At 44.1% G+C, this 27,710-nt stretch overlaps 1 protein-coding gene across 1 annotated transcript in view; it reads right to left on the minus strand.

The window, feature by feature from the left end:
• Positions 1 to 5,940: 5,940 nt before the first annotated feature.
• capn15 (calpain 15) overlaps positions 5,941 to 27,710 on the minus strand; it is a gene marked incomplete at its 5' end in the record, with an annotated part of 52,280 nt that continues 30,510 nt past the window's right edge. Inside the window, 10 exons of the mRNA XM_083788272.1 lie at positions 5,941 to 6,165; positions 8,181 to 8,359; positions 11,121 to 11,290; positions 11,676 to 11,911; positions 12,159 to 12,320; positions 16,798 to 16,950; positions 20,065 to 20,190; positions 21,892 to 22,115; positions 22,646 to 22,829; positions 25,678 to 25,886. Of these exons, the coding sequence (XP_083644398.1) occupies positions 5,988 to 6,165; positions 8,181 to 8,359; positions 11,121 to 11,290; positions 11,676 to 11,911; positions 12,159 to 12,320; positions 16,798 to 16,950; positions 20,065 to 20,190; positions 21,892 to 22,115; positions 22,646 to 22,829; positions 25,678 to 25,886 (1,821 nt within the window). The 3' untranslated portion in view covers positions 5,941 to 5,987. The remainder of the gene's footprint in view (positions 6,166 to 8,180; positions 8,360 to 11,120; positions 11,291 to 11,675; positions 11,912 to 12,158; positions 12,321 to 16,797; positions 16,951 to 20,064; positions 20,191 to 21,891; positions 22,116 to 22,645; positions 22,830 to 25,677; positions 25,887 to 27,710) is intronic.

The following is a 27,710-nucleotide window of genomic DNA, read 5'->3' on the forward strand; positions in this document are numbered from 1 at the left end:
AGGCTGGCAGGGGACTGAGGGGAGCGATGGAGACAGGGAACATGGGGGAGGGAATAGGTATTGGCTTGGTAAGGTGGGTGGGGTCAGATGGAGAAAGGAAGAAAAGGGGGGTTTGGGGGTGTGGAACGGGGTGGGGGGTACATGCAGACAGCTAAAGGGAAGGAGAGTTGGATTCAAGGGGACTGAAACGGATGGTGTAATGTAAACTGTAAACCAAGAGAGCTAAATAGTTATCCAAAGGATATTTTGAAACCTTCCCCAGCCAAGCTTAATTTTGAGGTGCTCAAGCAAACTACTTTGACAGTTTTCTTTTTTTACGATCCTCCCCAGTAGGGCTGGGGAGGATCCTTGTGTGATTTTGTAATCCTTCTGGGGGGGAGATACTGAAATACAGTCAGTAAACAGTGATAAAAAATACCACCCCAGAACCTACTCCCCAGCATAACACAAAACTAGCAACGTCCTCCCTTCAATTACATTATTGTACCAGAGGAGGAGGTGAGAGAGTGCACATTGTAGTCCAGGGCATTAAGAACAAATAGTTTCCAATGCTAAAAAAATATACTGTGTCAGGGGGAAAAAATAAAATGCCTGGAATGCTTCTCTGGAGCCGCATGAGTGAATTTAAACTGCCACTCACAGGGTCAGAAGAGGAGTTTCAGAGATGTAGAGATAAGCAGTGGTACAAGCAAGTTCTCACTTTTTTTTCAACCAAGGTTCATGTTCTAGGTTGTTATTAGAGAAACTAAAAGGTGAGTGTTCATTTTCTTTCATTTGCTGCTTTCTTTCGTTTTAGGGATTTTAGCAGTTTTTGACAGGGGGGCGGGGGCATTCGAGTATGGGGCTAAATATGTATTTTTTAACACAATTTTATGGTGATTAATTTTTTTATGGTTTACTATAGTCCTAATAAACGCCAGGAAATTACATCTGGCCACAAAAGATCACGGGATCTATTGAATGTGACAAACTGACATATTGAGCCTATACACACAGTATAAGCCTTCCCCCAGTAGGCTACCTTCACATTCAGTAGATCCTGTGATCCTGTGGCCAGTTGTAATTTCCTGGCGTTTATTATATGTAAACCATAAAAAAAGAAATCACCATAAAATTGTGTTAAAAAATGCATATTTAGCCCCATGCTAGAATGCCCCCGCCCCCCTGTCAAAAACAGCTAAAATCCCTAAAACGAAAGAAAGCAGCAAATGAAAAAAGATTAACACTCATCTTTTACTTTCTCTAATACAACCTAAAACATGAACCTTGGTTGAAAAAAACTAAAGTTGTCCTTTAAGTATAAGTAGCAATACTGCAATGTAGAAGTGTACAAGTAAAAGTACGGAATAAAAATGTGAAATATTTGTACAAAAGTATTGCCATCAAAATGTACTTACCAAAAGTAGAAAGTGCTCATTATGCAGAATGTTTACAAGTTTTCAAATGAAAAAAATTACAACAAATATTTTCAAAATAGCAGATCTACAAATCCACAGTGCATCACATTGTGAGCTTGTAGATCGGCTTAAAGTACAATATCTGTCTCCGAGATAAATCAAGTGTTGTTCTGTTCTTCTGTTGGTGTTCGAGAGCAGGCATCTCTTTCCTCCTCTGAGTCACCAGCCTGAAGGATGAGAATCGCTGCTCTACTTTACATACCTAAAATATACATTACTGTATCCGACAGGGATGTTAGTGTATAACACTGTTAATAAGAACACAGTTTTTCATTAAAAAAAAAACTTTATTTGGTCCAATGGAACCTGAGATTGAAAATTAAACATACACAGGTTTGTATACATACTCATATATTCCCCCCTGGAAAAGATCAATAAAATACTCTATATAACACATTCTTCTCAAACAGAGTTCCATTTTGTTTCAGCATTAGGTTCGATTTATTGACTTCTTTTCATTATTATTTTCTTTCCTTTTTTAAATCTTTTTTTACAGGGTTAAGAAGGTCAGTTCACTGCTTTTGGGGTGGCTTAGGCAGTAGAGTCTGTACAATTTACAAGAACAACAGGGCAAAGGAGAAATGGAGACGAGGCAATGTGGCTAGTCTGTATGTGACTGGCCACTTCCACTGACATGGCCATAGCCTCTTTTCAACAGCAGGGGCGCCCCTTAAGCAAGGACGAGTCACCACCATAAATCAGTGTAAAGAGAAGAAGATTCACAAGACAACAGGTAAAGCCAAAAACGAGTATCAACAATCATGATCAAAACATAAACAAATCAAGCACATGTAAATGTAAAGTGAAACAGCCACGACGCTTCATTTTGAGGTGCTTTGATTTCGCAGGTTATTCAGTGCAGGTTCAGTTTTTTCGACAAGCTAGTCCCTCGGGGCGATCAAAATCAAGCCATAAATTATCACATTACATTTTCTTCTGTCATTCATTATTCCGCCCACACACGCACACACGCACACACGCACACGCACACGCACACACACACACACACACACACACACACGCACACACACACACACACACACACACACACCACAGACTACACTCCTGTCTGTGTACCCTCTGATATACAGTTCTCAAACATAAAAATGTTCTTTTTGTTCCCTCCTTTCTTCTTTTTACAAATAAATTAGACAGACAGCGAATTGGCAATGACCACATACACACAGGGTGAGCCGCTCTGAAACTGGTCAATACACAATACTTTAAAAAACAAAAAGGAAAGACAAGAAGAAAAAACAAACGAACAACATAGCTATTACAGTTACTCCAACTGTGATTCATTACAAGCAGACATTACATTGTGATTTGTTGTAGGATTAATAGAAACTGTCAGGATAAATGCCAGTCTTGGTAGAAGTAGTCACATATCACAAGACTCATCCTGACACCAGCGAGGCCATTTGTCATGAGCGGTGAAAGCACAAAGGACAATGACGTATAGTGCTTCTTTCAGCATGTTTAACTCATTCCTCGCTTGGGGCAATGAGTAGTAAACGATTCAAGCGGACTTGAATATCATAATGAATGATGATCTTTTTGGGAGATTTTGCTTTTCAGGTATCAAGCTGACTCCCGTCAACGCCAGTAAGACATCTTAATCCATACGATTAGCCACTTTCAAGGTGAAAATCCTCAATTTTCTTTAAAAGAAAATGCAGATCTACAAGCTACACTGACACGCTGTGAGCTGGCAGATTGGCTATGTCATACGAAGACATAAATTATGGCTTAAGTTAGAAATGCATCTTTCCAATTCCAGCCAATACCACATTTAAGAAGTTTCTCTCACCTATTCACCCCTTTCTTCACTAGGAGATCTGTGTTGTGTCTTGTGACCTTGAGTGGCAGCGTTGGAACTGGAAATCAAATGAGGACACATGAGTGAGGGGGGGGGGGGGGGGGGGGGTGTGAGCGGCATATGCCCATAAAAGAGCCCTCAGAGACCATGATGCCTCGCTGATCACAGTGCATCCTGTGGAATATATGGCACACAATGCACCAGGAACTGGAACGGGAATGAAAAATGAATCTGCGTTGCCACAACAGGTCTCCAGGGGTGCATGCTCTCTGTCTGTTCCCGTGTGCGTGCACCGTCACGGAGTCAGACAAATAGCTTGTTTGTTAGTCAAAAGATGAGGCTTTGTTCTCCACCGTGCTGTTGGTGTATCCTCAGGGGGGGCATAGCCCAAGTGCTTATGATGGGCCCGAATAAACACAAACACAATAAAAATGGCCTCCTCCACTTCCCAAAACAATCCCGACAGCTCCACTTAAGAGCTCCCCAAAGACAAATCCACCGTTCCAACAACCAACGCCTCTGCCCCAAGAAGTTAAAGCTGACATGCAAGTAAACGGAGGCATGACACTTATAATGAATACAGAGTTGAGCAATACAATCTCAACACAGAAACAAGGTGCGTGGTTTAATTATGATAATTCTTTAAACCTACTGTATATTCAGTAACCAATTCAGGGTTCTCCCTGCACCAAGGACTGACACCGCAAGGTGCCGGCGTTAACAAGCTCTATTTGCCAAGACAGATCATTATCCCCAAAGTGCGAGTTCATGTTTCCACACACAAGCTAACAGACAGACGGTCAGGATGTGAAAGGTTTATATGCCTAAGGTCGCCAAGTAACACCTCGGCTTCACACGTTTGAAGTCCCAAAAGGAAATCTTCTGGAAAACACAGGAAGAAAAGATGAGGTACAATGGTGGTTTTCTGTAAAAACAAAACAAAAACTATAGGCTACTGTAGTTTGTTTTCCATTCTATCACCATGTAAAGCATAATTTATACTCTGTATAAAATAGGCTCGACATGACAGCAAGTACATGTCACTCACAGCACGGTCCTGACAGGCCTACCAACTGCCACACGACAGCCTGGCTACTAAACTCACCACATACTATAACCGCAGCCCTAAACAGCGAGTATCCCAGCTACTCTCAAGGAAGCTCTGAGAAGGAAGTGAAGTGGTCACGTGACTGGGCTGCGCCATGACACTTTCATGGACACTTTCATGGGAGCCAAACTACCCGGAAGTCAATGAGAGCTCAGTGACGAGCTCATGAACAAACATTATTTATGAACAATTGAGACCTTTTGTAAAGTAATCACTTCTGGAAAATAACAGAAGACATATCACAGGTTGTTTTCTAATCACTTACTTTTCGATGTGCACAGAGTGCAAACTTCTGGGTAGTTTGGCTCCCATGAAAGTGTCCATGAAAGTGTCATGGCGCAGCCCAGTCACGTGACCACTTCACTTCCTTCTCAGAGCTTCCTTGGCTACTCTCAAGTCATGCCACAGCTATAACCATGCAACAGTCAAAGGCGAGCCTTATGTTTCCCAGCTTTATGGAGACCTATTAGACAATGGCATGGGTTTGGTATTCAGCTACAAAAAGAGGGAGAGAGAGAGAGAGAGAGAGACAGCCAGTGCTGCATTGAAGAGGGTTCTTCAGAGAGAGAACCGTAGAGTACCGTATGTTTGATGGCTTGTCCTGTGATCTCGAGCTCATGATAATATATGGACGAGACGGCAACAAGGGACACGTATATGTAAAAATACAAGACCAATATTGACAAGATGTAAAATGTTTTAAAAAAATAACATCATTATGAATGTGTGTAAAACTGCTAGTTGACGTTTTGGCTGATGAAGTACCGTTCTACTAAGGGCTGGCGTAGTGGGACCGGTGAACTGGTCCAAGAGCCTCCCGAGGTGGATCGCCGACAGTCGTGTGTCGCCGTGTTCATTGAGGTGCGTCTTCAGAAGGCAGGATGGGGAGGGGTCAAGCACCCTCTAGAGGCGGCGGATTGGCTCAGTGGGCCAGCAAATCGGCTCAGTAGTTTTATTTTTTCTTCCCAAGCACTCCGCCTTGACCGTTAAACTACGTCTCAGAGGCAACGGATGAGGCCAATCAGGCCATCTCCCTACTAGTCCGTCCAAGGTCATCTCCAGGCGTGTAAAGGGGAGATACCAAGGTCTGAGTGTGGGCTTTCTGCTTCCACACCACACTTTCTGCTTCCATGGACGTGGGTCACAAACAGAATTGTGCACGGTTGGGAGGGGAAAAACCAGGCCCACAATTCAAGTGAAATTCCAGAGTGGACTTTTCTTTTAGCGGAGTGGGGCAGGGGATCATTGGGTAAAAAAATAATAATAATAATAAAGTTCAGATGGAGCCACACGGCCCCGCTCCCCTCATCCCATCCGGAAATGGCACATCCACTTGGCGAGATACAGGGCGTCATAGGAGTCTGTAGCGGTCAGCCATGGGAGGAAGAGGTGTTGAACACATTTAAAAACATACCCACAGTAGCCCTCTACATTCAGGTGTGTTCATCCAGAAACACACACACACACACACACACGCACTCACGCACGCACGCACACGCACACACGTCTCGTCACATTGATCAGACAGCCCGTCTCCCTCTGCCCCGCCCCCTTAGAGTTCACCGAGTTCAAGTGAGCGAGTGTGTGAGGTGGAGGGCGGTGGTCATAGGGGTCTGGGTCGATGCAGTCCGTCGATGTCCGGGGTGAGCTGCGGGCTGTGGGTGGCCTTGGTGGGCGTCCAGTCCCCTAGGGAGGCCTGGGCCGCCTTGCGGTGAGCCAGCCGGTGGGTGATGGAGAACCCAGCGTTGCCCTCCAGCTGCGAGAGCACCACCAGCACCTGCCTGCAGGGGGAGACAGAGGGCAGAGCCATGGCTTAGGACCGGCAACAGCACTGAATTAGCCCATGTTTAGCTTTGTGCGTGTGAGAGAGAGACAAGGACACTTCAAACACTCATCAATCAGTGCCGTGGGAGGCCATGACATCTCCTATTTTACATACACTAGACGATCTGGGCAATGTTTCTAGGAGTTCCCCACTGATGTTTAAGGGCACATTCACAACAGGATGTTTTACTGTCATTAAAACTAATCCTGGCATGAGGGGGGAGATTGGATGGAGCCTACTTATAACACCGATTCTGTTTGGGGGTTCATAGGCTATCTTTTTTATTATTCTTAATATGATCATCTACCGCTATGACTATGCACTACTAGGTGCCTTGGTTAGGCCGGGCAGTTTGAGTTTTTTTCTTCTCTTTAGACCAGCGGCGATAACGGTGATGATCGTGTGAATGTGTCATGGGCCGAGAGCAAAGACTGGCTGAATTCTGGGAAATCGGGAGAACACAGCTCTGCCTGTGAGTCATGTCCATGTCTCTGATTACAGCAAAGTAGGAGCATTGATTGAATCATAAAGTTCTGTTCACAAAAAAAAAGAGAACTATAAACATAACTATAAATTCAGTTTGGATGGATGTACACATTATCAGTATAATTATCTTTTATTTATACTTATAGCTAGACTTATAGTTATACTTACTGTATAGAGGACACTCCTGTAGCATATGTTGCATATTTTCACCTTTCAAAGTTTAATATCATCCCTAGATCTTTGGTGGACATTTTTGGTGGATTACTATAGCTTTCAGAGCTATAATAGAAGAACTTCAATTTATCAAAAGTTTCCAGACTTTCCTGACGATTTATAAGTATAAAGTAGACCGCCCTGGGAAAAATGTCTAACATTGGCTACAATATCCAATGAGAGCAAGTGCTCGACTTGAAGATGGGAGCCATGCTGATGTTCCTATAACTCTCTCCAGTGAGACGGTAATAAAACACCAGGTGAATGAGCACAATAGTGTGTGCCTGTGATGTACCGCATCGCTGGAACACACACATCACACACGAGCGTATTTAACAACAGCACTGGCATTCTGCTCTCGTAAGGGGCACGACTGCAAGGCACAGCATTAAAAGCGAGGAAATGCAGTTAGAAAATATGGGCCGCACGCGTGGCCACTCTTAACGGCGCACAATTATAGGGAAGATAACTACAAGGCGGCGGAGGCTGTAAATTTACATTCGCGCACACAGTGCTGTCAAATAGCACTTATTTCACAGAAACAAATCAAGAGGTAAGATAAGCACTTCAACAATCTGCCGTGCTTGTTTCCTGAAATTTACTGTACAGTATTTCAAGGCATTTTCAAGCAGACCAAATTAACGTAGATCACCAGTAAACTCTGGTTGCACAGAACCCCTTGTGCATTCAGTGGTTCTCAACCACTTTCATAGTTTCAAGGACCCTCAAAATCTATCTGGTGAAATAATAGTGAAATTTAATTCCTCATTTTGCTAGGGACCCCCATGGAAGCGCCTCAAGGACCACTGCTCTATACTTTACATTTAGTCATAGCGTGTGCTGGGGCTGAAGAATGCTTTGGTGTGGAATAGGAGAAAAAGATTAACAGATGCTAAAAACAGGTGTGTGTGTTTACGGGGGGAAAAAACAAAGTTAGACTATGGAGATAAGAGGTTTCTGCACCGACAGCGACGATATACTCAGCTGTGCGAAGGAGGAAGTATACGAAGGAGGAAGTATACAAAGGCAGTGGTTCCCAAAGTGGGGTCCAGGGACCCCCAGGGGTCCTTGAGGGAGTTCCAGGGGGTCCCCAGCTAAATGATAGTTAGGAACCAAATGGGCCCTTATGGTTCTGTAACTCTGAGAGTGTAACAATGGAACCAAATGGACCCGCTTTTGTACACTCTGAGTTAAATTAACATTGATTTTATGATAGGATTATGAATTTTACAATACGTTTGGGAACCAGTACACAAAGGGAGCTCCTCATACCGGTGCAGCGGCGGGACACTGTCGATGGTCTTGAGGCTGCCGCGGGTGGACACGACGTTGAAGCTGTCGGTGCAGTCACAGGACACATGGAGGTAGTACTTGGGGTGGCGGTTCTCCACCACCACGATGAGGCCCGCCCAGCCGTGGGTCAGGTAGTAGCACGTCATGCCCTCGCGACCCTGGGAAACATATTGGAATTGAAAAAAATTATGTTGTTTGCGTATTATCGTTCTATTTTTTTTGTAATATATTTTTTATCCCACGATTTTGTAACCCATTTTTCACCCCTGTGTCAATCATCTAATGTGATCCTGGGCTCTACACACCCTCCACCAACCTAGTCCCCATATATGGGGGACAAGGGGAGAGCAACGGACTTGAACTCATGCTTCCTTCATGCCTGAGTGTCCAAGTTGCTCCTTTACACCTGACAGGGGGGAGTTTCCCTGGTTGGACGTAGCGGCGTAAAGCGTGGAAGGAACACGTTATTCCAACCAGTTCCTTTCCCCTCCATCAGGCGCCCCGGCTGGCCAGGGGGAGTTTAGTGACCAGGATTACTGCATGTTTTTTGTGAGGGTACCTACCCTAGGGGACATGGGGAGAACATGCAAACTCTACACAGAAAGGCCCTTTCGCCAACCACGCCTTCGGGTATGGGCACTGATGACATGGAGGAGGAAACATGCCGCCAGCACCCACAGCGTCCCGAGCAGGAATCGAACCCAGGACCTTCTAGCTGTGAGGCGACAGCACTACCAACTGTGGCAGCGTGACCCGTATTATCGTTCTATAACCCATTATCGTTCTATAACCCATATTCTTGCTGCTTTATCAACCTGAAATTTGGCAAGGCTTCTAAAAACAAAAGAGCCGTTGTTGACTGTGTAAGAAAGGTCAACAACGCCTCTTTTGTTTGAGAACGCGTGCCAAATTTCAGGTTGATAAATCTCTAACTAGATAAAGTGCCCCTCGGGGCACAGGTCTCCAACAGGGCAGGTCAGGTTGTGGCCACCTGGTGGCGCTATAATAGGCCAATGTGAAAAGGGTGCTATTTCTGCTTGACAATTGGATGATTTGAGGGATTTTGTTCCAAAAATGTCTTTTGCAAAAATCCACCTGTTGGTGGCGCTATAGCAGGCCAATGTGAAAAGGGTGGGATATATTCCTCAGCATAGTAGGAAAGTTTCACGTAAATTGCACGCTGCGTTCATGATTTGAGGCTTTTTGTTCAAAACGGGCCAATCCTGCAAACTTTGAAAGCCAATAGGCGAGTAGGATTGTGAGAACGGCCTCAAAGAGTACATTTTAGTAGCCTGGATCAGGTCTTTAAAAATCAGGTGCAAAAAAAAATAATCTGCAAAGTCCATTTGTACAGACAACTTCATCCCCTCAGCTCTGAGTACAGGCTGCTTCCTTCCGGCCTTCGCCTAAAGGTTCCAGGGGCCACAAGTAACAGGTACAAATTCTCCTTTGTATTGTGCCTGTGTCTATCCTGCAGGCTTTAAATGCCGATAGGAGGAGGAGGTAACTTTGTCGCTGTTATGAATTCCATTGCTACACTGATACCTTGAACTGCCATCCTGTTTTTATTTTCTGTGTACCATTTTTTTACTGTTTTTTTATGTGATTCATGCGTCTGCCTGTTATGCTTTGCTGTACACCAAATCGCCCTTCGGGGACAAACGAATAAATTAACCTGAACCTACGTACAGAACAACCAGTTGAATAAATTGTTGATTGAGGCTTTAAATCTTTGCCCTTGTGAAATATCCTGGAACATTTATGGAAGATTCTTCTGAACATGTATTCTGTTATTGCTAGTTTAACCACTTCCAATACGCTTTCATCTTAACACAACGAATAACCGAACATATTCGTTCTACAAGCTCTCAATGCGTCACGCTGCAGCACATTGAGAGCTTGTAGATCAGCTACTTTGGCTGTGCAAGCTGGCTTCTATGGAATCCAAATGACTGATAAAGCTACATCGAAGGACAGGCAAACACGCTAATGAGTTGCCCCCAAGTGCTGTATTTTATTGACCTCCAGTTTCCTTTTTACATACCCGCCTCTCCATTCTACTCTTAAACACAGCGATAACTCTCTTTAGAACTTTTGAAGGCTTTCATCTCGCAGACAGTGTGTGCTAAGCACTGTTTCACAGACTACAATTGGGAATTGTCACGCTTACCATCACTGTGCTATTTTCCACAGCTGTTGTGTGACCTCAAACACCCAAATAATATTTTCCTTTATGCATAATAACACTTGTTAATAATTTAGGATCAATTATCAAGTTTTGAGAAAATAGCTGATCAACATTTGTTTTTGTTAATGAGAATAGGTTTCTGGGACGACATGACCCAATGCCAGCCCACAATGCTGTCTCTGGCACAAAGATTATGGTTTTCTTCTACTAAATTAATTTGTCAAATCTAAAAACCACATTTACACATTTCCTGCGGTTGACAGCTGTTACCTCACAAGATGCTTGCTTGGTGCTGCTAAATGCCTAAATTGTGAATAGTAAATTGGTCCACATGCTGTGAGCAGGCAGGAAACCTTGACACAGTACTTTCTCACTTTGTCTCAATGTCTCAATGTGTGTGTGTGTGTACTGTAGTGTACTTTATGTGTGCGTATGTGTTAGACATTTGCACAGGTAAAGGCAGCATGTAGAACCTTCCAAGTGGTTGATCTTAAAGTATATTTTATATGTTGGATAATCACAAATAGCAGATCTACAAGCTCATACAACGGCACAAAGTGATGCTCTATGAGCTTGTAGGTCTGCTATTTTTTGAGGTTTTTGCGTCTCAAGATTTGAGCAAATCTTTGAGAATATATATATTCTTTCTAAAGTGTTGGAAGATTTTCACTGCGCAACATGCTTCCATAGAAGACATTACCGACTTTTAAGTCCCTGGTAGACGTGCTCACCTCGTGCCTCTCTCCCTTGTTCTCGGTGAGGAGGATGATGGCGTCTGCCAGCGTGGTGGCCGTGGCCTCCACCTGCTCCACCATCACCTGCCTGGAGCTGTAGATGGCCAGGATGTAGCCGGGGAAGTCCTGACTGGGCCGCCGCAGCGCAGCACTGGTGGGACTGGACACTGTGGGAGAGGACCAAGACACAGTGGAACACCCAGAAACTGGTCAAATATTACGTAGGTTTTTTTTGTAAAATTACACTCTACAAGTGAAAAGTTGCTCAGTCAGTTTTGTGCTTGATTAGAAGTACTTTTAAAAATACTTTTTTAAATGAATAAAATCTAAATTAGTCCAATCTGTATGGTAGAGCATGTTAATACAATATAACTCATACAATTGGGGTGGTTGTATTTGGTGAGACATTTAGATCGTGTCAAAGATTTATCCCCTGAGCAAGCAGGGTAAAAATGTGTGTGTTGTAGTGTGCACCCACCGGATGTGTGTGTGTGTGTTGTGTGCTCCCACCGGGGGGCGTTATGTGTGTGTGTGTTTGTTGTGTGCTCCCACCGGGTGTGGGCGGGCCTGTGGCTCCGCTGACATTCATCTGCCAGTGGTTGAAGGCGCAGCAGACCACGGCGTACTCGCCGGGCTCCAGCATCACGTCGCAGCCCACAAACTTCTTCACGGCCCGCTTGCTGTGGGCCAGCAGGCGGCCCAGCGTCAGCTTGTTGCCGCTGCCGAAGGAGGCGCGGAACACCATGATGCACAGGTCCAGCAGGTGGCTGTCGGCCGTGTCCGAACGCCTGCGGAGGAGGAGAATGAATGGGAGAACCAGAAAGGAAAGGAGGGAGGGAGAGAGAAGGATGGAGGGGGGTCCAGCAAAAATATAGCATCACAGTCTTTTAGCATCAAGTATTTTATACTTTGGCTATTTAAAACTATGGATATATATTAAATGTATACTATATTTAAATTGAGAAAACATTATTCAAATCATTGCTCCCTTGATATGGAAAAGGTCTGAGTGACCACTAGTTTACAGTACTGTACCTGCTGCCCTCCTGGAAGAGGGCGAACTCCAGCGCTGTGCGCTCTAGTACAGTGAGAGCGGTGACAGTGACCGGCCCACTGGCCTTACTGGGGAAGCAGCCCTGCAGTCTCACCTCCTGCCAGTCTGAATGGATCTTACAGATGTCCACCGAGTCAAAGTACCTGGAGGTGGACAGCAGAGAGAGAGAGAAAGAGAGCGAGAGAAAGTAAGTCCATTTTATTCATATAGCACTTGTCATAAAGACGAGAAGATTAAAAACAAAACAAGGTATTAAAGCAGTTAGAACAGCAAAAAGCCTGTACAATTCATATCAAACAGCACAGAAGATAACAATAAAATCATATAACTAGTAGCATTTTTTAGGTTGTTCTAAAGATGTCCACAGATGCTGCAGCTCTCAAGGTCTGTGGAAGAGCATTCCAAAGTTTTGGAGCTACAGCCTGAAAGGCTATTTTATCTTTTGTTTTGAGGGGCGCTAGCCCCTTCGTCCTGTCATTTGCCATTGACAATGAAAGGAAAATGTACGTCATATGTAGACGAGCAAATCAGCTAACCAATCACATAAATTCAGTTGTCATCTTACATGAAAAGATGAGGTTTTTTTAAACATTGTATCATGGTTAAAAGATAACATAAATTGACAAATTAATTCATGAAGAAATATATTATATTAGAAATATATATATTTTATTGGATGATGTACAACGACAAGAGCGGGTGTGATTTTCTGTTTAATATTGGGAATTTCTAACAGACCCTGTTCAAAGCAGTCCTTACTCCTTAGGGCCCTGCTGAGCACATAACGTGGGGCAGGTCAGTTAAGTATTTCGGGGCCTGATCATGAGAGAGAATGAAAGAAAGAAGAATGTGGTTGCATTGCAGTTTACAGTACAATTTAGGCATTTAGCAGACACTCTTGTGCGAGATCGGAGAAACAATGAGACCAAGTCAACAGCCGAAGGTAAACAGTCACACAAGAAGAGAGCAAACAGAAGCTTGAGTGCCTCAAAGAGACTAGGATACCAGGTAAACAACCTACTGTAGCATGCCATCTAAATAGCATAACGGTACATACCGTAGTCTCGCAGCTAATTATTGTGTTTACCATGTCCAAACTAGGTACTGTACGCCAGGTTGAAATTAACCCATTCTGACCTGAGATCAGATTCATACGAGGTTTCCGCCGGACACACACTGGTCCTGATTAACCCATTCTGACCTGAGATCAGATTAAAAAAATGTCAGTCGCTCTTCGATTTTTCAAAAATGGCAGACCTACAAGCTCGTATCGCGCCACTCGGTGGCGCGATATGAGCTTGTAGATCTGCTATTTTTCAATAGCTAAAGCATAACATGATGCTGACACCAAAATGGGTGCCCGGTCAGAATGGGTTAAAAGATCTGATATGAGTAGAATCAGAATGAATTATTCATTGCATTTTACCAATAATATTAATATATAATATATTAATTCCATTACAATTTACTGTACAATTTATTTGATTATATTATTCCTTGTTATGAAACCTGTACTGATAAGTCCTGATCTGTATTTTTTAAGTACTTTTAGCTTCTTGTGCATCACTAATGTCTTATACTTGTAAAGGGAGGCCCAAATGAACATTACAGGAGACAGATAAAAGCACTAAATAGTTCCCCGTGGACATTATTTCCTCGGCAGGGCAAGGCCTCCGAAGCTGGATTTAGACTAGACAACAGTAAAACTCTCCATCGACAGCAATGCAAATGAAAGTCATATTTGCCCCGTGGCAGCTCGCAGAGGCAGGACGACCTATGAGCCGCTGTGAAGCGTAAACACTGCAAAAATAAAAAATAAATATATACACATGGGTTTGGGATGCTACTCGCATATATCCTTAGTTCAATAGTACCCAGGGGGAAAGTGTGGATTCACCATCGAGACTCCTGCATAATAATCCAGTTATACTCAAGTTGCGTGCCAGTGTCTACAAGCTAGAAATAGCAGATCTACAAGCTCACATTGTCAGCTTGTAGATCTGCTATTTCCGGTGCGCACACATGATGCACAAACAGTATAAATCAGGCTACAAGATGGAGTAGGACACAGCATACTGTAGGCATAACGGTGTGACACAAACACAGACGCGGGTGACAAGTGGTGATTGGAAATGCTAAATGACAGCTCCCCCCAGCAGTGGTTACACAAGCTCAGCGGACTCCGTGTGTGTGGTGTGTGTGTGTGTGTGTGGCACCCCTAAGCTGGTGGCTGGGTGGAAGACATTGGTGCTGACAGTGCAGTTAGGACACCGCTGTGCCACGTTTGTTAGCAAGTGTCCAAAACGTGTGTATGTGTGTACACACACATACATACACACACACATACACACATCCTTACAGCTCAACAGTGTCGTGCTCAACACCACTGTGTGTGAGTGTGTGTGTGTGTGTGTGTGTGTGCCAGTGTCGTGCTCAACACCACTGTGTGTGAGTGTGTGTGAGTGTGTGTGTGTGTGTGTGTGTGCCAGTGTCGTGCTCAACACCACTGTGTGTGAGTGTGTGTGTGTGTGTGTGTGTGTGTGTGTGTGTGTGCCAGTGTCGTGCTCAACACCACTGTGTGTGCAACTAAGTCTAAATCAGTGGGAGTTTCAGCTACAGTTTTGCACCTAGCAACTACCAAGTGATTCATTCTTCTGAAATTAAACATGAATTTAATTTCTCACAGTTAATTCAATTCAGCCGCTTGTTAAGCCCCAGGAAGATTAGCTTTTGTCATGGCAAAAGCTAATTGGGATCCTAATAAACAATAAATGTCATCCTTGCTTTCTCTTCACTGGTTGCCTGCGCATTTCAGAATAACTGATTTTAAGATTTTACTGATTCATTTAAAAGCCTTGCAAGGTAAAGCTCCTAGATACATTTTGGGGTTTAATGAGTTTAATGAGTCCAGTGCATGTCAGTGACAGACCCAACAGTCCCAACACCTCATATCCAGTGGTCTTCTCCTTCTCCAAACAAAGTGATTAGGATGGACACAGACTGGCCCCGGGCTGCAATGCTTGAAAAGAACCCGACTGTGGAAAGAGGACAGCTAACGGACAGATGACATGGACTTATAGTCTGTCCCCAGGTTCTAAGGACTGAAGGACAGATCAGGCAGGCAGGCAGACAGAGAGCTGCTGCTGGCCTTGTTATTGTGCCACACTCCCATGAATGACAGGAAGGACATCTATAAGCCGACACACACACCCACAGACAGACAGAAGAGATAGCCAGACGTCACCTTTCTTTAGGTCATGGACATTGAGAAGTAGCACATACAGGCAGGCAGAGATACATGGAATAAAGTACCATTAAATATCACAACCTAAAAGTTTATGATTATCTTTAGGTATTATCATTCTTAACCTAATGTTGCTGCTGTTCTACATACAGTACATACACCCAAACAGTTGAAGAAATCACAGACTGAAGCTTTAACACTTTGCTTTTATGAAATAGTGTTCATGTTTTACAGTTTGACCATTTCTCATTCTCTATAATCGTAAAATAACCAGTTTGACCATTTCTCATTCTCTATAATGGTAAAATAACAAATAACTGAATATAGCCTATTTAGAGTACAAGCTTGTAGATCGGCTATTTTTGGTGCACAGCATGCTTTCACAGAAGACATGCTGGCTTCTAGAGGAATCCTAACCCATGCAGATAGAACAGACAGACAGACAGACAGACAAAAGAAAAGTCAATGCTTCGCTGTTGTATGTCTGAAAGGCTTTAATTGAATAACTAAAGAGAATGTCATGACCAGTCCAAGATTCTGCCTGCCGATCTTATGGCAACCAAAACAATGCCAAACAATACAAAAACAAACCCAACAACAACTTAACGTCCCTTCCTCATGTGAACAGGTCACACCTAAAGAGTGACTAGCAGACAATGTACTAAAACAACACAAAGTGAGTTAGCAGGTTGAAAATACAGCACATGAGATACCACTGTATAATTTACTCTTAACACAGATAACTACTTAAGCCCTATTTTTGGACAAGCTCACCACATTGTAAAAACAGCCGGGCTACAAGCTCACAATGTTTTAAAATGTTAGGCAAAACCATTATAGGCAAGAACATTTTACCTATAATGACATAGTGATTAAACGAGTCGCCCAATTTTCATTTCAGTTGCTTGCTTTACCTCACTTAGAGTACCGGTATATTGTGTCAGCAAAATGAATGCAATACTCGTTAGCTTGCCTCATTATTACAAAGGGGACACTCCTGGTCACACAAATTAACAGTAATAAAATCGTAAATGTCAGTGCTGTTGCATCCTTATGGAGGACTAGTTCATATTACCTACAAGGACAATGCAGCACATCACAGGCAGGTGCTTGGAATAAGGTCTTGTAATTTTAATTGCCCTCATAAAAATAGGCTATTAACATAAAACTAATGCAATAGTGTTGCGCTTCAAAACTGGCTTGGTCTTACCCCCATGTACTGTACAAGTTGTAGACCAAAGAAAGAATAGCCTCTCGAGATGAGGAAAAGAGGCGCTGTTTTGCGGGCTGGCGGGCGGACGGACGGACGCGCACGCACACACACACACACACGTCAGCCATCCTGTGTGAAGTGACGTGTAGACAGAGGTTCTTACTTGATGAAGTCGCTGTATTCCATCCAGAAGACGCCGTCGCTGCTGCCGTGGGCCATCAGCTCATGGCGCAGGTGCTGAGGCCATTCTGTCCACTCGTCTGACCAGCTGCCGTTCCACGAGAAACGACCCCATGGGTTACGTAACCGCAACAACCTGGAAGAGTGCAACGTAGACCAACAGATGGGGAGATTGAGAGACAGAGGAAAGAAAACAGGGGAGGGCAGATAATGACAGTGTCAACTTCTTGCTCTTTGTGGATGATTTCCTATTTTGTAGCCTTTTACCCAGAGAGTCAAATAAAACTTATAGGAGAACTTTGCTCCTTTTTCAACCTTATCTTCATATAATTGGCACTCACTAATCATGCTTATTATACAATAGTACAATTTCGGTCTACTCACTCTGAATCTCAGTGGTGGGCAATGGACAGTTCAGAAACCTGCCAACCAATGACATCATCGATGGGGATTCCAAGCTAATATAAATTACAGACATTCCCTTTCTTGGAAGTTTAGAATACTGAAATAGAAGCCATTGTTCCCGCAAAACAGCGTTCTTTTCGTCTGAAAATAAAAATCTTGTTTGCAATGACCAAACCTGCCGACCGATGATGTTGTTGGTAAGCAGATTTCTGAACTGTCCACAGCCCTCCTCTGAGACCAAGTAGACAGAAACTTATAATGAGCATTAATGAGGAGCAGTATATGAAGAAATTGGGTGAAGTGCTTGCTCCTTTAAATGATTCTCAACCCACTTGAAAGTCTTAAGTGTTTGTAGCCCACCCATCTGACATTTGCTTACAGTTCACACCGCAAAAGGGAATGGAGGCGTGACTCTTGCACCTCGCACAGGCGATGATTATATTCATACACCTCACACAAACAGTGCTGCCTTCTTAAACATAGGCCTATATTATAGTGCTTTTAGATCGCATTGCTGTAATTATAAGCCTTTCTCTTCTGGATGATTTCCTCGTATGAATGGAAGTAAATATTGAGACGTGTGGGGACAAAAGCTGTGGTTGTGATAGGTTAGCTGATTTGCTCGTCTACATATGACGTAAAATTTCCCCTCATTGTCAATGGCATTTAATGTTTGTGATGCCACACATTTACTTAATATTTGAGGCACATATGACCTAAGTTTTCCTTTCATTGTCAACGGCAAATATTGAGACGTGCGGGCACAAAAGCTGTATATAGCGGCCCTCAAATTTTTAAAAGATTGTTTTTATTCTCTATATCCATCCATCCATCTACCTACCGTATCTATCTATCTTCCATTAATGGCTTGAATACTTTAATAATAGTTTGCAAAGTTTGCTAAGAGGTCGTTTAATCACTTTGGCACGTTTACATTGGGGTCCAATTTCATACGAGAAAAGAAGTGAAAGGCATATAATAACAGCAGTGCGTTAAAATGTCATCTAAAAGCACTATAAGGCAGTAATGTGTATAAAAATGATCATCGCCTGGTGCAATCTTAACGCTTAAGACTTTCAAGTGGGTTAAGAACCACTGGTTTAAAGGCATGTTAATTTGAATGATCAATCAAGCAATTGTGTTCCACCTCGTTACGATGGAACTAACATAGTATACTGTTGGCATCACTTAGCCCCTCCTACAGTATATTCAGCTATTAGTGTAGATTTTCCTCTTACACAAACTTTTACATCACATACATATGTGGACGAGGAAATCGGCTATTTTGTCCTACCAAATGATGAGGATGTATGATAAGAGCGCCTCTCACTTCACACGGGTGTGATTTTTTATATATATTTTATATTACCATTAAAATCTGATAATTTGGGGGGCCCACTTGCAATATCCTCCTGGCCCACAGCACAGGCCGAAAACCATTGCTTTAAACAAGACGCTTGTGTCACTCAACACAGTCTGCAGAGCCATTGTCAGTGTCTACCCTCAGACTTTTCAGATCAAGTGTTGTGCTCCAATCTTCCTGTCAGATTTTTCCACAGCGGTAAATTAAAGTGGCTCGTGCACGCGGCAGCCATCGAGCAAATTGCGTCCGGGATTTACAGCCACTCTCATGTTCCACTCGCAGGTGGGATAGAAGCAGCACCCATTGTGTGGACTTACAATGGCTGGCGGATCAAAGTGGTCACCGGTTTGTACCAGGTCACCGTCTGCCTCAGCCCCTCTGTGCTTTAATCTTCCATCCCCCACCACCTCTACTTTCACCCGCTTCATCGCTTTTGCAAGCACTAGTTTCACAATCAGGAGTGTATCATTTTTATATTATTATGCTCTGATAAAGGCTGTTAATTTATACACATTCATAATCTGTGTCTGGGGTAAATTGTCTCACGACACACAAGCTACACATTTTAAGGACATATCTGCAATATTTAAAGCGCAAATAACATGCATTTTAAAACTGCTTTTAATATTTAATATCATATTGTCTATGTCCATCAAAGTTATTTCTAATGGTTTGAGCCTCAATCACCACTCTGATATAACCAGCCCTTGTCATTTCTTTCTGGACTTTGAAAGCAGTTTTAGCTGCAATACCACAATGTCCTGAGGTGGTGGGGGTGCTGATATGCAGATTATTTAATATTTGAGTCATTATAATACTGATGCTAGATAAAACCAGGCTTGTTTCCATTCCATGCCAGCTTGGAAAATCAACAATTGTGGACATTGTAAACAAAGTGGAAATGCAAATTTGAAACTGAAAGACTGAAGAAGGAGGAATTATACAAAGTAGGGTGACATTGATGACATCACGATGAGACCAAAATCAGTTGAGCTGTTCCTGAGAGCAATTTCCATTAAAGCACCAATATGATATGAAAGCCTGATTGTTCAAAATTTGTTATTTGTGGGGATAGAAAACACATATGGGAGCCTCAAAAACACAAAATAAATTGAAAAAGTTAAATTTTATGTTATAGCTCCTTTAAGGTAATTTTTGTTATCCTAGCTTTCTGTCCAAGATATGAATATTTGGAAATAAAAACGCAGCCTTTGGTTGTGAACCAGTCATGGCAATTCACCCCATACGTACGGCTTGTCTTTGCTTGAATTAATTACATTTTGCCTGTTTATTGTGCATGTATGTTTCCGTTTTGATTTCGAAAAAAGGTGACGTTTTCTGCCCCCTCATTGATGCAACTCTCAAATAGAAGGCTCTGGAGACAAACTTCAACATACAAGTCCTTAAATGGTCACTTCACCGTCATCTCCCCACAGGTTGAGAGCCACTGCAGGATGCCTTTTATCCTGTGTTGAATCCTACCTGTAGCCCTGCACGTCCCTCACGTCCAGGACGGAGTAGGCGTGGCGAGGCCGCAGCCCCAGAGACTCATACACCACGTCGTCCACCTTCATGTTCCCTCCTCCGCAAGACGCTCCCATCAGGAACCTGAGCCACACAACCACACACGCCACGTCAGGACTTTACTAGACCAAGACAAGGTACCCGTTTTGTACCTCTGTGTTTGTATCCACAGTCAGTTGATTTTAGGCAATACGATTCGATTCACGATATTAGGTTCACGATACGATATTTTGCAATTTTTTAAACACAAAATTAATTTCCAGACAAATACTTCTATTTCCAGTACGATTCCAAAATAAAACATGATCACATTGCAAGTACAAACATTGCAAGTACAAACAAAAATAGGTGGCTATGGAACCCCCTTGACACATTGTCAAACCTGTGTTATGATGGTGCAAAACTAACAAGTCTGTCTCTCTCAACTTTTTTTTTGCTGACTGGTCAACATTGCCATCGTGAAATCTCATAAAGACACCCGGCTTTACAGAATGGCTCAGAAATATCTGATTGCTATGGTGAGCCCAAAAAAAAAAAAAAGACTAGTACAGAATTATAGTAGCAGTAGCGCTGATGAGGTTATCGAGTTGTCATCAGAGGAGGAGGAAGCAGAGGACAACGACGATGAGCAGGTGTTTAGCATTGTGTACGATGGGCCACCATAACTTGTTATACTGTATTTTATACAGTATCTAATGTTGTACCGTAGTATTCTCAGGCCGCTGTGCCAACTGAACTGCAAATGTTATATGATGCCTACTGCATTGTGTTCTTACAGCCAGCGGGTCCCTGTGGAAACTGCTGCTAGATTGTTAGATTGATTGATTGAAAATCAAAAGACGTTCAAATATGTCTATATGCCTATATTGTGTGCTGACGGGCAGGCAGCGGCCCCCCGACCCCTCACTGGCCATTGGTTGTGTTAAATTTAGATCAAAAAGATACTAATAAGAAAATAATTGTGCACGTGCATGTGCTTTCGCGTGCAAGTGCGCGTATGTATTATTGCACAGTATATCTGCTATTTTTTTATAGCAAACGCTAAAATCTAAAATGACACAGATGCTTTCCTGGTTTTAATGGGTTAATATGCTGGTGTCCGTCTAAATAAACAAATAAAGTAAAAGCAAAGTAAGTCATAATAAGGAATTACATGGTACCAAATGGATTAATACTGTCCAATGCAGTATACATACATTCAGTATTATTCAAACAAAGGGTAGGAATTTAGAGAAATCCATTCTTGATGTTTAACTACTGCATTTAATTCCTATATTTTAAATGGTATATACAAATTGGACAGCAGAGAGAGACACAGACAGACAGACAGACAGACAGACAGACAGAGAATGACTGACAGACAGACAGACAGTGACAGGCAGAATGGCATGGCATGACCTAGATTCAATCTTCCAGCAGTGCAAGCACGTGTCATCTAACCAGCCACCTTGTGCTTAACGTGTATTCCGTGCTTGCCGAAAATAGCTGATCTACAAGCTCTTACAATGCTTTTGAATTCAACTGGATCGGCTGTGTATGGGCGGGATTTCTTGTTTCTTTGACATGTCTGACGTGTGTTCATTGTTATCTTTTTCTATTCTTCGGTTAATATTGCATTTTGTGTTATTTCCTGTAAATGTAATAGTCCTTGGAAAGAAAGCTGTGAGAAAGCTCACAATGAGTCAGCAGGAAAAGAAACGCTCAGCGTCTGGCTTTTTCAGAGCAGCATGCCGCCCAGGATCACGTGCACGTGCTCGCAACCGTAATGCACTAAGACGTTCTCACCCTGCCTCCTTGGAGCTGAGCATCTTGGCCCAGATGAGGTCGTTGTCGATGGGCTCCTCGCGGGGGTTGGTGGAGCTGACCTGCAGCATCAGCGAGTCGCAGGGGGCGCCCGTCAGCGTGGCCAGGCCCTCGATGGCGCGCCCCGCCTGCAGGGCAAAGTAGGAGCCATGGAGCTTGGCCAAGGCCTTCTCAATCAGTGCCACCCAAAGCTGCTTCCTCTGCGCCTGGGGTTGCACACGGGGGATATGATTCACACATATTATTTCGAAGTACTGGAGCTAAAAGGAAAAAGTACCTAATTTGTGGCACTAGGTCTTTTACCATTTATGTCTGCTTGCTGTTTTAAACGCTTATATATGTGGACCGGGATGTGAATGAAGCACGACCTAGACGGATACTGTGTTATTCATTGGGGTTTGAATGGGCTTGTGAATAATGTGGACACTAACATGTTCTTCATGCTGACCTAGTTGAGAATATCTAATCACTCTGTCGGCTCCTGTCACCTAGTGCATCTGAGAATAATTGTGAATGTGAATACACTCGATATGCTTCCATTCGTTCCCCTGAACTTGTTCAACTTAATCTCTCTGGTTTCCCTCCCTCCACTTGTCCATGCCTCTGTTACCCCCTAAGCTCTCCTCCTATCCATCCATCCATCCATCCCTCCCTCCCTCCCTCCCTCCCTCCCTCCCTCCTTCCCTCCCTCCCTCCGTCGGTCCGTCCGTCCGTCCGTCCGTCCGTCCTTCCTAACCTGGGAGAAGAGCAGGTAGCCGTAGTCATCGCAGGGCAGCATGTCGTCCACCAGCACTGTGGTCCATGTGCCGTCTTTACACAGCCTGACCTGGTAGGCTCCCTCTGGGCACATGGTCCGCGTGATCATCACCCTCTCCACCAGCTCTGGACGCTCCGCCAGAACCGCCAGAGCACTCAAGAACCTAGAGGAGAGAGAGGACAGGAGCAGTGTGGTTTTAGTTTTAGTCATAGTATATTGAATAAAATTCCATTTTGTTAGTCGACTACACTTGATTTTGTCGACAGAAAAGGCATTTTACACTTGGTTGCATGCTGAAAATAGCCTATCTACAAGCTCACAACGCGTCAAAGCCCGACGCTTTGTGTGAGCTTGTAGAGCTGCTATTTTCAGCATTTAAACATAAAATGACTTGTCTTTTAGTTCCAGTGGATCTATTCTCCACCAGTCCCTCCCTTTAGTCTAGTTTTTATTTGACGAAATGTTCAATATATGTAATCATAGTATTAGTCATCATAGCTTCGTTTTATTTAGTTTGTCAGTACAAAAGGTAGGTAAACTTTTGTCATTTTTCGTGAAAGGAGTAAGAGAGGAGAGGAAAGGAGTGAGAGAGGAGAGTAGTACGAGTGGAGAGGAGAGAAGAGAAAGCGACAGAGGAAAGGAGGTTATGAGAGAGAGGAAAGGAGGGGTAGAGGAGGCGAGACAGGGGAAGGAAATGAAGGTTGAACAGGAGTCTGCGAAGGGTTGAAATGTCAGAGGGAGGGAAATGAGTGGAGAGAGTGAGCGAGAGACAGAGACGTAGTTCGGTGAGGCAGCTAATGAGACGGTCAATCAGGGAGGGACGCATTGACTTAACAATGGATAGGGATGGGCTGAGAGTGATCCGTTAGAATCCAAGAGACTGGGTCAGACAGAGATAGATTAACAGATGATGGATAAGAGGAGACGGATACTAGACAATGGGCAGGTGGATCGGTGGGAAGGATACACGTTGACAGAAATGGACTAGTTGCCAGACACAAGGTGGGATTTAACAGACAAACAGACACAGGGGACAGGCGAAACGGAAGGCTGGGCTGTCAACCGGTCTATAAATTAGGAGTTTTTATCATCCAGTTTCAGAAGGTTCTCTAGGTGGTTTATTCGAGAGTTTTTCATTAGCATAATTCTCCCTTATTGAAAATCATTCACGTTTGATGAGAGGAGCCACTGTGCCGTCTGGTTAGCCGGCCTATTACGGTGAAATTACCCAGCAGCACACGCTGCATGGAGACCATGTTGCCATCCTTCATTAACTTGCTAGTTAAATGAGTCGCTGAAAATGCAGATTCATCACAAAATGCAAGTTATTCAGCGTGTAGAGCCAGGGACTCAGTTGGCCTTAAAAAGACTATTTTAACACTTCACAGAAAGTTCACACTACTGTTTGTACTTGTGGATAGAGAAACTGATTTTTGTGGATAGAGAAACAGATAGAGATTTCTTTTTTGCAGTTGACTCATTTACAGATAATATTAATTCAAAATATAGAGACAGCCATCTATTATTGTAAAAAAAACCTCTACTGTACTATCAAATAAGGCAGAAAAGGCAAAAATTCAATACAAAAATTCTCCACATGAAATCTGTCTCACTTCAGGAGACTTTCTGCAGTGGGAGACCCCTCCAGACACACAGAAACTCGTTCAGGGAGAGAGACTTTTCCCGTTTGTTTTATTAACAGTGTTCCATCTGCTGAAGTGGCAGCCGAGCGGGACTGATCAGCCCAATCGGCTGATGATGAGAATCCAATTCCCTCAAAAGGAATCGAATCAAAGTCCAATTAGCCTGAAGCATAACGAGATACCAGATGAGAGGTCACATCCCCCCCACCATGGCAAACGACCAAGGTGATTGTCCGACAGCTGCTTAAATTGATCGGGTGGACGGGAGGGAGTCGGTTGGATAGAGTGTGTGAGAGAGACAGGGATGGGAATTTGGATTACATCCTGTTGCTGGTGAGTGGCTTGCGCCCAAGGGAGTGCTATTTTTTGATAAGCTGCAGTGTGTGTGTGTGTGTGTGCGCACGCACACACACGTGTGTGTGTGTGTGTGTGTGTGTGTGTGTTGGAGAGCATACAGTATATGCGCATATCGGTGACGTGAACGTACTGTATGCGGCCATATTTGTGTTTGTGTGTTCAGATGGGTTTGTGTGTACTGTATGTGATGTGGACGACAGAAGGACACGCAGGGAACACTAAGGCGTGGAGATAAAACACTGCATCCAGACCCACATTCCCATGAATAATCTCCGTGGTATGTGTACTATCTGTACATCTGTACGACTTCCCCAACCCTCCCTTAAAACCTCCCTTATTCCTCGTTCTCCTCACTTCTTCACGGCGAGCGGCTCGTTGACAAACAACCCTGCCCTGGAGGGTGAGCGGCCGCGTGTGCTTTCCATTGCACTGACCTTTCAAAGCGAAAGGGAGGGGGAGAGGTGACCAATCGTCCGTTTCATGCACGGATACCAACAATGTTCCGGGATGTTGGGCCGATACCAGGATAGCATGGTATGGTTACGCCGTCAGCGTCTTGACATTACTGACAGGAGGAGTACACACGAAACAGTAACATCAAGACAGAGAAAACAATATGACCAGGTGCTCACCGGAGTAGTTAGAAATAGTTATATATATCAAAAGGTGCTCCCAGAACAGACGGGATAAAAAAATGAAATAAAAAAAACAGAGGTCTTCATCAGGGCTAAAATGGATTTTCGTTTGAAACATGTCAGCGTTTGCCTTGTAACAAAGGCTTTTTCCTCCTTTGTACAGTGAGTGCCCACTGCCAAGTAATCAAGACAGATTAGATTGTTTTACGTGCATCATCCAATCTCTCACGCCACCCATATTAATATGAATAAATGGGTTTAAACCAAATGTACATGGCCTACTTTGTTTATTGTTCAGCAAAGGTACCACATATGAACAGCACATGTTGTCCCCAATATACTAGAATGTGCACGGCATAAAAGGATGGTGCCTCACCAGCAGTTTCCCAGAAGGCCTTGCAGGATGTCAGAGGGCCGCGGCGTGCGGAAGACGGACCACTTGACGCATCGCTCTTTGAAATTGCTGCAGTTGATTTCGTGGGGGCGGAGCCACTTCTTGATTCGCTGCTGAACGCTGTCGCCTTCGGGGAAGCCGACAGAGCGAGGGCCTGGAGGGAAGCTGTCGTCCACAAAGTTTACCACATTCTAGGAGAGAGAGAGAGAGAGAGAGAGAAAGAGGGAGGGAGAGACACCAGAAAAGAGAGAGGGCATTTAGTTCGGCTTGTTCCAAGGTGATCAGTCATCATCGGAAACTGAACTGAACTGATTCAGAAAGAGAAAGTTCAGCCAATGTGGTCAAGGTGAACTCAATTCCAAGTTAATCAGATAAAAAAAATGACCAAAGAGAGAAAATGAAAATAGATGAGCTAATCTATCTTAAAGGAAATGTCACCTCCCTGGGAGAGGGAGAGCAGACGATACTCTGTTCCCTATCTTCAAACTGTGAGCTGAGCTGTTCACCATGGGGCTAATGCATCATTTATACTTAGGTGTCTCACACAGTGTGAACACCATTCTTGTGAGCTTGTAGATCTTCTATTTTCGGTGTGAGTCACATAAATAGAAGATCTACAAGCTCACAAGCAAGGTGTTGTGAGCTTATAGATCGACTATTTTTGGTGTGAGACAGCGATGTGCAGCAAAGTATAAATCAGACCCCCTAGTCGTTTGAAGGACACGTTCCGCTTTGAGTTCGCTCCATTCTTTACAGACACACACACACACTCAATCACTCCCTCGTACACATGCCCTTTTTCGTGAGGTGATGGCTGTTGATCATTAATTCAGGGCCCTGCGGGCCGCCATAGCAGCTCCACAGTGTTGGGGGAGGAACAAGGACGAACTGCTGGCTACCCAAATGTATTCATGTGGCGTGAGGAGAGTTGTTCCTGCCATTAGTGCATTATCATGCACACGCACAGCAGGAGTCCGGGCAAAGCGGGCATGACAACATGCTTCAGCCAACAGCTGCATGAAAATCAGTATCAATTATCAAACGGATGAAACCCCATGTAACACTAACACACGCACGCACACGCACACGCACACACACACACACACACACACACACACACACACACACACACACACACACACACACACACACACACACACACGGTAAGAGAAGCCTTGAAATACAGCCTCATTTGCCTACCATACACAGGCGCTGCCGCTGACACATGCTGATATATGCACGGATACACACAGACAGACTAAAGAGTGCATTTAGCAGATCAAGACACCCAACCGACACACTATCAGCCCATCTAAACCCTGCTGTACAAACTCCAGACAGAGGGCACACGGCCACAGGCACACACACGCAGAGTCGGCCCCTATCCGGTTTCCCTGTGCACGGTGCCAGGCGTGAGACTGCAGACGCAGCCATGTCCTCAGAGGTGATGCAGAGGATGGGGGATGGTGAAGTGGGCATCCATGGGTACTGGGTGGGGTGCGGGAGGGTCCCGCAGTCAGCTAGGGGTTATTTGTCACCATCCACCCCAATCCAATTCTGTAGCCTTGGCTTGTGCCTGTTAACAGCCTGTGACAGAACTGCTTTGAGTGCTACAGTCACCACTACTGAACCCTAACAACACACCACCTTATTCACCTCTTCACCGACCATAATCACATTTTGCTCTGATGTCATACTCGGAGGGTGACGTACCCCCACCCCAAAAGGGTCGGTCCTCTGTCCTCCGGACTGTCGGTCAGACAGTCCGGGCCTGTATGTGCCGTTGCAGCTTGCTGAAAACGCGGGATTGCACGTACAGTAGGCTGCAGATCGTTTGTGGACACACACACACACACACACACACACACACACACACACACACACACACACACACACACACACACACACACACACACACACACACACACACACACACACACACACACACACACACACACACACACACACACACACACACACACACACACACACACACACACACACACACACACACG

The sequence above is a fragment of the Protomyctophum parallelum genome, assembly GCF_964188405.1.
Source record: "Protomyctophum parallelum genome assembly, chromosome: 17".
Lineage (NCBI taxonomy): Eukaryota > Metazoa > Chordata > Actinopteri > Myctophiformes > Myctophidae > Protomyctophum > Protomyctophum parallelum.